Raw genomic sequence first — 13,230 nt, forward strand, 5'->3', positions numbered from 1 at the left:
AAAAGATATCATTTCTGTTGAACTTCAGATCACGGCAAATTATTTACAAACTAAAAAACAAAACCAGAGTTAGATAAACTATTTAATGCATATTTTTTAGAATGAACTTAACTTTTTTCAAGATTTCATCTGTTGAACTTAACTTTTTTCAAGATTTCATCTGTTGCTGAGTTTATTAATGAGAGCCTGTAAAGGTCAAAGCTTAAGCAAAGGATCGTCGAAAAAACCGGCGAGCAACAGTGCAGAAATCTCATCTGATTAAAGATAGAATGATGTCGAAACTCAAGTTCTATATTTCAAACTCCATACAATCTTTTCTGTGCCATCTCCAACTCGTTGTGCCAGACAGATAGACAAAAGAATGGAACACAATAAGACCATTACTTGGTAGCATACGAACTACATCCGAAGCCCGTCGATGATACCAGAACTGTTATGCGTACACATACCATCCATATAATTTAAGATTACCGCATGATAAGTACTGCTAATTAGAATGCATTGCGATGCACATAAACTTAATGTTTTTATTCATTTACCAGTCGATGCCGTGGAACAACAAGAAATCTTCAAAAACATGTGTTTTCACCAAACTTTGCACAGCTATGATACATCATGACTCAAGGCAAACTTAGTTTCCGTTCATCCTTTCTTTCTTATGATACAGGTTCAAACATCAGCAAGCCTGACAAATCCACTTACCAAAAGATTTTCTTCTTTGAACTTTTGATCCTTAGTTCTCTTTATGATGCTCCTCGTTGCCTGCCGCCCCTCCAAGCCATTCTTCCAATTTAGCTTCTCTATCAGCTTTGAACTCATCGTAGTTCTCGTATAATGAGAGTAAAGCTTGGTCGGACAAGCTTGTACTAAGTCGTGATTCTTCTTGAAATTGTTTGCCATCTTGACTTGACAATAAATCTTCACCCTCGGCCTCTGGCATAGTTAAATGACTTTCTTTTGAATTTGGGGATGTGGGGCTAGGATTTAGCCGAAGATTCCCATCCTCGGATTTCCTTGATTCCTTAGACTCAACTTGAGGCCACTTTAAGTTAGTGACCTTTTGTTTTGCAGACTTGAAAACACCAGAGAAATAGCCTCCATTCTTTTCACTATCTAGACTAGGAAACATGGCGTTACGTCCAAAGGTGGCAGGTGACCACGAGCTAGTTCTTCCAATATAACCCGATCCGGAGCCAGATAGTAATCCTTTTCTTGGTTGTTTTTTGGACATGATGGAAAGAGATTTTTTAATTTCCCCAATCATTTCTTCTGCAATGGGGACGCCACATTCTTTCATTGATTTCATCATGGCTATAGAGTCGTCTGAATCTTCTGTATGCAATACCGTCTCGTGAGATTTTTCAACAACATTATTCTTGAGATTAACAAGGTTGGGCGTCGCATTTTGGATATGCTTCTGAACATAAAAAAGCCCAACCGAGGGTTCATTCGCCACGTATTTTATCATGTCTGCCACGTCTTCAGTTACTTCCAAAAAACCATCGACTGCAGAGAATTCTTGCATATTTGTGGATGATATTGGATACTCATCACTGGAGTTAAAAAAGATGGTGAAAACTTTGTGCTTAAATCTCGAATACATGGATTTAAATTATCTAAACATATAAAGCCAGGTAAGAATATCACATAAAAAGCCACAACTCAAAAAAAAACTGGGATTGGCGGATCGTGAAATCCATATGAAAGTTTATCGAAACAAAACAAAATACACTTCACTTGAAGAAATAGCAAAGGTTTGGAATCAATCTTACTTGAACATAGATCATACATCCGATGGGCGAGCTTATCGCAACAGAATTTGAAAAACCTGCAAAACCAATTCAGAGAGAAGCCCATAGCCATTGCTAAATATCTAATTTCACAAAACAAAATTAGTTGATGGCTTCCCTCGCATCTGGAGACTTAATACATGAAACTTGGAATATTTTTGTCACTTGTTTTTCACAAGGAAAATGCATGAAACTCTAGCATAAAGCAGCACAAAATTTCGATAAAAGAAATACATTCATCACCAGGTTGTCATAGGCGTCAAACTGGAAGCTCATAAAATAGCTCAAGATCTTTTATTCAATGAAAAATAATATATTAAAAAAATCCTACAAAACCCTATTTTCTCCGCAGCAAATTCAATCGCAAAAAGAAGAAAAAGATCATTATAGCACAAATTCATCCAGGAAAAACGATAATTAAAAAAAAGAATCCAACATCTTCCTCCAAAATTAAAGCTCCAGACCTGACAATAAAGAAAAAGAAACAATCTCGAATATTTCTCAAGCTCCTCCGCCTATTTAACCAAGTTTACCCATCAAAATTCATCGCGAACCCATTAACAAAAACACGATCTTTAACTCGTTCTCGCAATCAGCAACCAGTCAAGATTCACATAAAAGTTCTCTAATTGTTATATATCCACTAACAATTCTAAAACCAAATAACAAAAAAGGATTAAAAAACTGAAAAAATCAAAGAAATTCAAACCTTGTTGAGCTGAATTAGGTTCGATTTCGCGGTCTAGCAAGTTATAAAATGGGATGTAATAACTGGAAAAAGGGATTTCGTTTTGTCCCCATTTGTTCCCTGGGTAAGCTCTTCGGTGGGGTTGGGTTGACAGTGACACAGGATGGTTTTAAAATTTTGGATCACATTTTTTTTTATTTATATTGAGTGATTTTTATTTTTTAATATGCAGATTTTTAATCAATTTTAAAACCAAAAGTCTTTTAAAAGTTCCTCTCCATGGACACGTGAGGATCCACACGTACTATCTTCTCTAGTTGGGTCAGCACAAACAATTTATATTGTTTCACGAATTAATTTTATTATAAAAAAAAACTCGGATATAAAACAAATTTTATAGATAGATTCATGAGAACATCTCATATGAACTCGTCCCCGGCTCATCTATCAATATGTCGACTTTTCTAATCGTTTTTTTAGGATTTTTTAAATTGATTTTCACCAATAAAAATGGTGGTTCTATCAAATCTTTTATATATTAATTAAAAAAAACATTTAATGGATTTTCAATTTATTAATTTGATGAATTAAATTAAGCATTATGGTAATCGCACTTGATTCGAGAAAACACAAGACTTAATTAATGTAATTGTATTTATTTAATTTGGACAAAGTACATTTTGAAATCATTCAATCTTAAGATAAAGATATTATTTAACGAAAATTTTGCGGGAAAATAATCACACAGAATAGCAAGCATAATATTTTCTAGAGAGCAAAAATTATAAAATCGAGAGACTAAAAGATGTTAGATTTCAAATACCAATATCTCTCTTCCCCCCATAATTCCATGGATGCATTAAGCTAACAAGACTTCGAACTCCAGAAAGCATAAACATAGAACAAAGCTCCCGGAAAATACCTCCGAAACACACCAATATCTGGCAAAAGATATATAAATTCCCCATTTGTGCCCAAATATTCAATCCTCATCATCACTCTCATCACTAAAATACCCTTTCTTCTTCTCATTTTTCTCCCTTGTCACCTCTCTCTTCTCTCCACCCATCAATAATCTCTCCTCCGCGCCTCCGTCATCAACAGCCGACGCCCAATTCTCCATTTCGAATAACCCACCATCCTCCTCTTCTTCCTCCTCTTCTGCTACTGTTTTCCTGAACGTATGCTCATGGTTTTTGCCTCTACTTTCTTCTCCGCCACCCCTTCGCGCTTTCTTCACCAAAGGGCGTTCCCTCGGCCCCAAGAAATTCTTCGGGCACTCATATGACAAATGCCCCTCTTCTCCACACTCATAACACCTGCTCTTATCCTTGTATACTTTCTTTCTAATAAACTCCGTGGCACGCCCATTATCTGCTGCAATGGAGGCGTGCAAAGTTCTCCCGTTCAGTATCTTTTTATCCATACCTTTCGCTGCTTTTAAGGCATCGTCACGAATCACAAACAGGATGAATGCCACACCTCGGCTCTGGCGTGTGGCACGGTCCTTGAGGACCGTGACTTTGGCCACTTTACCAAAAGTGGAGAAAATTGTAAAAAGATCGGAATTTGTGAGGTTGTAGTCAACGTTGCTGACATAAACTGTGGATTTAGATGGAGCAAGCCCACCACTGCCGGAGGCACCACGTGAGGGTTTGGTCCCAGTGGAGGATGGTTGTGGTGCTGTGGCCGTGGAGGAATATCGGTAATAGAAGGTTTCGTCGTCGTCGTCGCTGTGATGTCCCTTTGCGGACATTTTTTCCGTGAATCGCCTAAAATGTTCGGTGCTGGATCATCGAGTAGCTTGAGCTACAGTTTATCCACTTCCAAGCTTTCCATTGGGTTCTCAACACTGAACAAAACATTCGGGGTTCAATGCAATAAGCTTGTCCATGGAATAAAATAGGGTTTGACACCTACGACAAACTATTTTTCCCACCGAAAATTCATGCAAAAAAAAAAAAAGAAAAAGATTATCATGCCGCTAATTCATCCGGGAAAAACAATAATTAACAAAATATCCAACATTTTTCCAATAGAACGTCTCCAAAATTAAAGCTCCAGACCTGACAAAAAATAAAAAGAAACGATCTTGAATAATTCTCAAACTCCTCCGCCTATTGAACCTAGTATACCCATCAAATTTCATTGCAAACCAATTAACAAAAAAACACGATCTTTAACTCGTTCTCGGAATCAATACTGAGTCAAGATTTACAAAAAAGAGCTTTAATTGATATATATCTACTAATAATTCTAAATCTCAAAAAACTTACAAAATCAAAGATATTCAAACCGTACTGATTTAAAATCGGAACGGAAGTAACCAATTTTTTTGCTTGAAAAGGGTTTTCCGTTTTTTTGTCAAAACCTCAGTAAACTCATCCGTCATTTTTCTCACAATTATATTGATAGTTCGACTAGGCTCAGAAGTTTAAACATAAGCAAATGTTTTTTTAGCAAATGCTTTGCTGAAAGCTGTCACATACTATCTTTTATTCCAAAATTTTATCTTCAATTTTCTGCCAGCAAATGAAGTTGCATTGCCAGAAAGCTTGGTTTATAAACATCCAATCAAATTATAGTGGTGACTGAGAACAACAGCTTGTTTGGGTGACTTAAGAAGTTTGACAGAAGCTTGTACATAAACAACGAGAGGTTTAAATCCACCGCAAAATCATAACTTAAAGAAATGAAAACAGGGATTTACCTCTCACATGTATCGATTCTTGTCGGTTGGCGTAGATTTCCCGTTTAAGATTTGAAAGTTACGGTTCGGGTAACAAACAACAGAGAACGATGGCCTGGTCAATGGATGAGGATGAAATGAAACTTATGAAAGTGAACTGCTTTTCTACAGAGGCGAAGAACTGAAGAAGACAAATTTATCGAATAATACAATCATACTACGCCGTTTATAGTTACTATCACATAAAAAAAATAGAAAGAAACAAATCCAGGGCAGTGGTGTTCATCTCCTAAACAAAAACAAGACAATCGATAATAAACTTAAAACATAAATTTCACTCCGTCAAATTCAGCTAATAATCGTCCCATCTCCTGCCACCACTCATTTCACCACCAATTAGATCTTACTTACAAAACCCACAAGCAATCAGAAAATTAAAAACCCTAGTTCTTTCTTTACAACGAAAATTCATCCAAAAACCCGCAGAGCACTCAACCAATTAAAGAAAAAGATTGCCGATTAAACAAGATGTAAGATATTTGAAGCACTTACAAAAATTTGATTCTTCTTGAGCTGATCGTGTGTGGTGAATTTGAGCGCGTTTGATTTTGGTGGAAGGATCGCAGGAACGCGGTAGTTGTTCTTTCACTGTTGTTGCAGAGATGTAAGAAATTTTGAAGCACAATTTTTTTCCCCAAAAAAAACTTTTATTTATTTATTCACATATTAAATAAATAAATTGAATTATGCTTCTTAGAAAAGAATAAAAAGAGAATGATGATATTAATAATACGAATATTTTGAAATAAATTAATAATATTATTGTTATAATAAATAGTAAAATGATGATATTAATAAAATTAATGGCGATAATAAAAATAACAAAATAAATTTAATGAAAATGGGGTTGTATACAACTTCTATTAAATTGAAATGACCGATCAAACTTCGATTGAACCAATTTGATTTTATTTCGAAAAAATCATAAAATTGAAAGTGAGTATTTGTCACTTTGCGATTTTTCTTCCACTTTGATACAATCCAAATTCATTTTCACTGCTTCAATTGAGCATTTTACTTCAAGAATTCAAGCAATGCACAACTCATACATCCATGCGTTCTTCGATTACATATAAATTTCGATTATAATTTGACCACATATTAGAAACAAAACTATTTCATATGTATACAAAATATGAGAAATAAAACTACTTGAGCTAGTAAAATCTAGATTATATATTGGATTACAAGTTACTGTTGTACTGTAAAATAATGTCACAGCAACAGTAAAAAAAGGCTTATACAAATGCTGAGTGTGTATGAATACATAGTTGTCTTTTGCCTTATAAATCAAAAAGGCCCTCATCTTGCCAAATATCGACCAGAAAATCTACCATCTCCTGCAAGGTCCATCAACACACTCTATTTCATGCACTGCCATGTTCCCAGAACAGCACGGGACAATCGTATTTTCGACGAATGCTTACTCAACAGTTGAACTAATCGTCGATTCAAGGAACGTAGGATATAAAATTGTATTTTCGTGATTGATTATCTATACTGCATGCACCATCTGAGATAAAGATGATCAAGTGGCACTTTTGCTGTAAAATATTACCCGGTGCTATTCGGATGAAGATGACTTACAGGTAAAGGGATTGGCTCGGAGAAAGGGTCGTTGGTCGAGAGTAGATCCTCATAGGTCAGGGTCCAGCTGCAAGAGCAAGAAACAATGGAGAAAGAATCAACGTGCAATCGAAGATCGTTTAGCAGACTCCAAAGTCCAGCCAGTTTTGAAGCTGTAAACTCGTATAAAAAACAAAAAAACTGAAAATCGATGATTCAGCTCGACCGTTGATATACTGGTTGTACACCCTGAAGGAGAACTATACAGCCTTTAACTCATTTATTTGATCTTTTGTTTTGGTATGATGCATGATATTGGAATCATAATTCTTGAACAATAAAAACCTGTTATATACTCGCGACCAAGAAGTCCTGAATTCTATTTCAACCAAAAAAAAAAAAAGGAAATCGAACTGAACTTAGTATAGAATCACCACAAGTTTTCACATGTACCTTAAAATTGGATCTTTTGGTGCCTTTACAGGTTTCTGGGATTGGTCTCCAACCCACTTTTTTCTGCCTTCGTCCCACTTAATCGCGCCTACATAACATTATTGCTCATATCATACATCTATCAGCAATCAAAACGACGAAAGATGCCAACGAGCACAAGTATTCAAAATGTCATTCCCTCTAGCTGTGAGAAGTGCCATAACTATATCCCATACAATGTAACAATAGAGGCCTCAGTAGGCAACATGCATGTATGCAGACAGGCTCGACCAGGAGATAGCTGGTGTTTGACAAAATAAACAAATCGCAATTTTTTACAGAATTAAATCAGTTCTACTATGGACAGGTCACCTTGAACATCAGAGAAGATTTAAATCTAACAACTTAAAATCTCCATATCTTGATTGTTCAGTTCAGATCACTTCATATTCGGTTGTTTACTACATTTCTAATGGATAAAAGGTGTATCCAAAGACTCACCTTGATTGACGAATGCAGAAGTGTTTGCACCATTGTCGACTGGCGTATTTGGCTCATTCGCACGAGTACAGTTTCCCTTAGGCCTCTCTTCATTGAAGTGTGAAATTTTTGTGTCGATTTCCATCACATCTCGAAACAATAACCATCCCACTTCGACCCTTGATCACTTACATGACAAATTATGCATGAGCCGACTATAGCATTTCATGTATGGAATTCCCCATACACAGAATCATGTGGTGGAAAAAGATAAGCCTTAAAGCACACTCCCTATTAACTGTCGTATATACTCCGGAGACCTCATAAACTCAACACAAGTCAATGGCTGAGCCATGATTTATGATCAAGGGTGCGAAAATTCGAATGGCTTAATAAACATTGACTTCACAAAAATGTTGCCAAAAACTGCAGTCTGTGGCATCACAAAACCTTGATTGAACCAAATGAAATTCAAGAACATGATACAAATATTGTCCCAAATCAAAAACCCACAAGAGCCCCATTTCTGTTTTTCCAACAATTTACATGATCACAACGTCCCTTTGCCCAGGCAGGACCAGTAATACAAATACTGAGCAGAATTTTGTATTTTTCGAAAACTTAGGCAAATAAATTCATTTTTTTTTTTTTGGGAACGACAGCAGTATTATTTTATTACTAAAACCATAAAGAAAACAAGGGAAACACACATCACCATTAAAAAAACCCATAGGGAAAAAAAATACAAAAACCATAAACAAACTAAAACTCATAAAGAGAGAACCCAAAAAAAAAAAGAGTACCTTTTGTGTAGTGGATGCAACTGAAAAAATAGGAGAAGAAAGAAAGGTTTACAATGGGAAGAGGGGCTATTTATAGAGCGTACAGAGAGTGGGGAAGTGGGGCAGGAAAAAAGGTGGGGTCTTTTTCTTGGGTTTTGGTCGTATATTGTTTTCATTTTTTGAAAATTCCCAGATTCTATAGTCTCTTTCTGGGCTGTCTTTGTATTGGTTTTGGGCGCATCTCTGTGAAGCTTAGCGGATTCCCTTGTGGCATCTCTTTCCAAGTGGCGTGGACGAAGGCTATTTCTCCATTTTTCACGTGGTCACTCGAAATGACTTTTTGTTTACAATCGACGACTTTTTTTTTTATCAAGTCAAGTTAATTAATTGGATAAGGTTTTGTGTGTGATTTAGCGAGACTAGAAATAATTATTTTTATTGGCCAATATGGATTTATTATTATTATTATTATTATTATTATTATTATTATCATTAAAAGTAGTAGAAATGATTACTTTTATAGAGTTTTGTACCTGAAAATTTACAGGTATCCAAAATAAATTTTCGTGGAGTTTTTAAAAAATCATCTGGTATCTAATCTTGACATTTAAAAATTCTATAAAAGATTAAAAGTCCATATATAAGTATGCAAATCAATGTTTTTAAAACCGGTCGGTTTGACCGTCGGGATTCCGATCCAAAATAATCTTGAAAATCGTTTTTTTGGTTAACCCGCTTGAAATCGGTTAAACCCTGCCAAAAATCGGTTGGACCGGCCTTGAACCGGTGAACCGATTCAAAACTGGTTCGATCGATTCATATATTTTTTTTAAAAAAAAGCATTTTTAAAAAAAGTGTAATTATTTTTTATTTCTCATTAAAAAATGTATTTGCTATATTAAAAATTTTCTTTTTGGTTACATATACATCATTATTTGATTTTAAACTTTTTAAAATAGTGTTTTAGTAATATTTGAGTTTGTTTTGAATATTTTTTGTTTATAATATTTAAATAATTATATTTCATATTTTGATATTATTTAGATTTTAAACTTTGATAAGTATCTATACTATATATTATAGAAGAGCATTTTAGTGGTCTCTTGGTATGCTCTCATTTAATTTTTTTTTTTTTAAAAAAAATCCCACAAAATTATAAAATTGCAAAAAAAAAAAAAAATTAATCAAAGACTTGAAAAAAATAAATTTATATTATATACACATAACATAATATTTATATATAACGTTACACACGCACCGCGTGTGCAGCGCGGCTAGTATATATTATTATTACTAGCGAAAAATGCATTTGTATGTGTAATTTTTTTTTAAATATTTATATATATATATTTAAAGTAAAACATGGAGGAGTGGAAGTAATTTATTGGGTAGTTGATAGAAAGGTTAATTTTGAAATAAGTAATTTGTGTATCCTCAAAGTAGTTATTATAAGGTGTTCATCATTTATATAATAGTATATATATATATATATATATATATATATATATATATATAAGGTTTTTAAAATTTTAAAATATATCAATTATGATATTATATTATTATTTTATATAATATAGCAATATTTCGGTTTGATCGATTGAACTATTTTTTAAAGGTTTTACCGGTTCAGTTATCAAAACATTGACATAAAATTTCAATAGAATTTTACAGGCTCCATGAAAATCATTAAGTACAAATTTTAAAGCATAAGATACAATAATAAATCTCAAGAATTATCTTTATTTGAACCTAAAATTTTTGACAGATTTCTAATTTCATTTCTTTCTCCCCTTCTCTTGTAAATTTTTTATAAAACTGTTTACAATTTGAAATCAAAATCAATTTCAAAAAGCTATAAATTTCAATTTTTTAAATTAAAACTTTTGACAGTTGAAATTTTGAAAATGATTTTTTTAACACGCAATTTATACAACTAATTATAATAAAATATAAACAAAAAATTACAATATTTTAAAATTTTAAATAGTTGAACATGTGAGTTAAAAAAGTGAGAAAAAAATATTATAACAAATTTTTTTACAGATTTTTTTTAGAAAAAAGAACAATTGATATTTTGTTATATAACTGATAAAAATAACTTGCTTATATTTATTTTATAACTTCTGATATTAAAATTTTGTCACTAACACAAATAAACATATGAAAATTTTATTAAATGATATTAATTAAATATATTTTAATGTACTTATTTTTTATTTTTAGGTATAACTAGTTTATTTTTAAATCATAAATTTCATTGAAACATGTGTGTGAAAAAGTTTATGAATGCTGTAAAAATCTTTCAAACGTAAATCCAGAAGAGTTTATCAAAATCTTTTACAAATCCGTACAATTATATATAAGTTAATAAAAATTTATGAACTCAACAAAAATCTGTTATTTTTAAAAAATTATTAAATCTTTACATCAAATACACACCTATTTTTGTTACAATCAATTTTTTATCAAGTTAATTGGATAAGGTTTTGTGTGTGATTTAGCGAGACAATAAATAAATATTTTTATTGGCAAATATGGTTTTTTTTTTTTTGTAGGGATAAATATATATAACTATTTAAAGTGGACCTAACATAGACCCGAGCATTTGTCCGTACAAATATCCGAGTTTGTGGATTAAGTGAGTATTGGATAGATAACTATGAGATCGAATTAGTTGGGAAAAGTCAATAATCCAATTTGGATATAAACGTTGTAAGTTGTAATTTAAAACACACTTAAATAAATTCATCTTTTTAAGGTGTTTTTATAAAAAAAATTTAAAGAAAATCAGAAGTCATTTTAATGTTAATAAGTGCTTTTATTTTTTAAAAAAAATGTAGCTAAGTAAAAGCCCAAAAGCCATAAATATAACTTTTAAAAAAAATACTTATTTAAGTGTTTTTTAAAAAATAATTTTTGTAACCGAACACAACAATTTTTTTGAAAAGTGCTTTATTTACACCAAATTTTTTTTTTCCCTCATGGCTTCTGTAACAAAACGGGCCCTAAATCTAGACTCGTGAAATAACACAACACATTAATTACATTTTATCCTCTTTTTGTGCAATATAACAGGTCAAATAAATCAATCAAATGATTATGATCCGCTAATCTTGATACCCATATATATTGTCACGAACTAGCTACTAAAATTCCACAAAAATCAAAAGAATGTTCACAGAAGAAATAACATAACATCTTTCTCTCAAGTTATATTTTCACTCGTTCTGTTTTTCTTGAGTATATGGGGACTACTATCTTCCCTCTCAGACCCCTCAAAACGTGCATATAATTTGCATATATGGATGACATTGGAATATATATATATGCTTGAAAACTCATCATCACACACAAATGTGGGATGGACCCATAACAGATTTCTCATGTCAACATTTTTTTTACGATCATATCGCACATAACTTATTTTAATGCGGTTTATCTAATATTTGGTTAACGTAATTGCATGCTAGTGTGTTGACCCAGAGTTTTACTCATTGAGTGTTGAAAGATAGTGACTATGATTTATCACATCATTAAAAAAATACATGCACACAAGCAAATAAACTAGACCTTGTCACGATTCGCAAGAACCAAGTGTAGAGAATTAAATTTGTCAACCTTCAAATATGGCAAGTACGAAATAATTAAATATCAATAAAACAATTAGCTATTTTTGGGAATATTAAATTCCTAAAAAATAATTAATTAATTAATTGATATTTTAATATATTTTGTTATCAAATCAAAATTTTTAAATCAATATTGCATCTTGCACAAATTGAAAGAGAATGCTAATATTTTTAGTATTTGAGATCAAATCTTGCATCAAATAGAAGAAAATATTAATTTTTTTAGTATTTAAAATCAAATCTTGTGATTAATGGAAGATAATCACCAAATAAATCAGGAGGAGTCAATCAAATTGCGACACCTCATCAAATAAAAATGGTAGAAATCTGCATCCTTCAGCTATAAATAGGGGGCAGATGACCAAGAAGAAAACACAACAAAGAAGACTGAAGCAAAGAAGTAGAAGAATTCAAGATTTTTCTCTCAAGTCACATTCAAGAATTGTCCTTGCTCGATAGAGCGATCGAACCATGACGCTTGGACTGCTGTGCGGTTTAAAATATTTGAGTTGCACTATTACCACCAGTTATAGGTTTGTAAAGCGGCAAACGCTCGGTCCTACAGTTCGGGCCGAACCTTTTATTTTTTTAAAAAATTAAATACATATTTAAAGGATAAAAGAATGAATTAAAAAAAAGGTTTTGCACAATTAAAGTTGTAAAAAACTCTATCAAATATTTCATTATTTCAACAAAAAATCTATATTACATGTATTCAATAAAAATATATAATGTTTCAATTTTCAACATCTTATATAAAAAATCTATTACGTTTCATTATATCTATTTTAAATTTATATTATAATAATTATACCATACTAATTGTATAATTTATATAAATGTTATAAATATTAAGTAATATTATATATGTATATAACAAGTAAATTATTAAAAAAAACAAGTAAATTATATGCTAAAAAAATAATATATATATACATAAGGTATTTATAAATATATAATAAAATGATGCGTTTCTCTTTATATATACTAGCGACCGAGGCACACTCGTTGCGTGTGTGAAATAATTAAATTTTAATATAATTTTAATATGATACGATGATGTTTTTATAAATAAATATATTGCGTGTGGTATGTACTCATATTAAATATTAAA

The 13,230-nt window shown here is 32.0% G+C and overlaps 3 protein-coding genes across 11 annotated transcripts; all 3 read right to left on the reverse strand.

The window, feature by feature from the left end:
* Window positions 1-507: 507 nt before the first annotated feature.
* Window positions 508-2,632, reverse strand: LOC140880144 (uncharacterized). Of its 2 annotated transcripts, none has more exons than XM_073284307.1 (3): window positions 2,500-2,632; window positions 1,773-1,828; window positions 508-1,553 (listed from the first exon to the last, which is right to left on the reverse strand). In XM_073284307.1, the coding sequence occupies exons 2-3, from the start codon at window positions 1,778-1,780 to the stop codon at window positions 734-736; spliced, it is 828 nt and encodes a 275-aa protein (XP_073140408.1). In that variant the 5' UTR covers window positions 1,781-1,828; window positions 2,500-2,632; the 3' UTR covers window positions 508-733. The 2 variants fall into 2 exon arrangements, with proteins under 2 accessions (XP_073140408.1, XP_073140409.1); XM_073284308.1 differs by having other exon boundaries at window positions 2,255-2,541.
* Window positions 2,633-3,169: 537 nt separating this feature from the next.
* LOC140880145 (U11/U12 small nuclear ribonucleoprotein 31 kDa protein) lies at window positions 3,170-5,847 on the reverse strand. Of its 6 annotated transcripts, none has more exons than XM_073284313.1 (3): window positions 5,720-5,847; window positions 5,189-5,282; window positions 3,170-4,330 (listed from the first exon to the last, which is right to left on the reverse strand). In XM_073284313.1, exon 3 carries the CDS (start codon window positions 4,232-4,234, stop codon window positions 3,461-3,463), a length of 774 nt encoding a protein of 257 aa, XP_073140414.1. In that variant the 5' UTR covers window positions 4,235-4,330; window positions 5,189-5,282; window positions 5,720-5,847; the 3' UTR covers window positions 3,170-3,460. The 6 variants fall into 6 exon arrangements, with proteins under 6 accessions (XP_073140414.1, XP_073140412.1, XP_073140410.1 ...); XM_073284311.1 differs by having other exon boundaries at window positions 3,170-4,404; XM_073284309.1 differs by having other exon boundaries at window positions 3,170-4,544.
* A 488-nt stretch (window positions 5,848-6,335) lies between these two features.
* On the reverse strand, window positions 6,336-8,648 carry LOC140883879 (uncharacterized). 3 transcript variants are annotated; one of them, XM_073290494.1, is made up of 5 exons: window positions 8,509-8,648; window positions 7,727-7,892; window positions 7,247-7,334; window positions 6,815-6,881; window positions 6,346-6,567 (listed from the first exon to the last, which is right to left on the reverse strand). In XM_073290494.1, the coding sequence occupies exons 2-5, from the start codon at window positions 7,848-7,850 to the stop codon at window positions 6,511-6,513; spliced, it is 336 nt and encodes a 111-aa protein (XP_073146595.1). In that variant the 5' UTR covers window positions 7,851-7,892; window positions 8,509-8,648; the 3' UTR covers window positions 6,346-6,510. The 3 variants fall into 3 exon arrangements, with proteins under 3 accessions (XP_073146596.1, XP_073146595.1, XP_073146594.1); XM_073290495.1 differs by lacking the exon at window positions 8,509-8,648 and having other exon boundaries at window positions 6,336-6,740; window positions 7,727-8,488; XM_073290493.1 differs by lacking the exon at window positions 8,509-8,648 and having other exon boundaries at window positions 6,348-6,567; window positions 7,727-8,485.
* Window positions 8,649-13,230: the final 4,582 nt, after the last annotated feature.

This window comes from Henckelia pumila, chromosome 2 (genome assembly GCF_033568475.1).
Source record: "Henckelia pumila isolate YLH828 chromosome 2, ASM3356847v2, whole genome shotgun sequence".
Lineage (NCBI taxonomy): Eukaryota > Viridiplantae > Streptophyta > Magnoliopsida > Lamiales > Gesneriaceae > Henckelia > Henckelia pumila.

Bases quoted from the DNA above. Each gene is read 5' to 3' on its own strand.
- LOC140880145 (XM_073284313.1), bottom strand. From the start codon at position 4,234: ATGTCCGCAAAGGGACATCACAGCGACGACGACGACGAAACCTTCTAT.
- LOC140883879 (XM_073290494.1), bottom strand. From the start codon at position 7,850: ATGGAAATCGACACAAAAATTTCACACTTCAATGAAGAGAGGCCTAAG. The intron at 7,335-7,726 runs GTGAGTCTTTGG...AATGTTATGTAG, and splicing joins TTCTGCATTCGTCAATCAAG to GCGCGATTAAGTGGGACGAA. The intron at 6,568-6,814 runs GTAAGTCATCTT...TGGACCTTGCAG, and splicing joins CCGAGCCAATCCCTTTACCT to GAGATGGTAGATTTTCTGGT.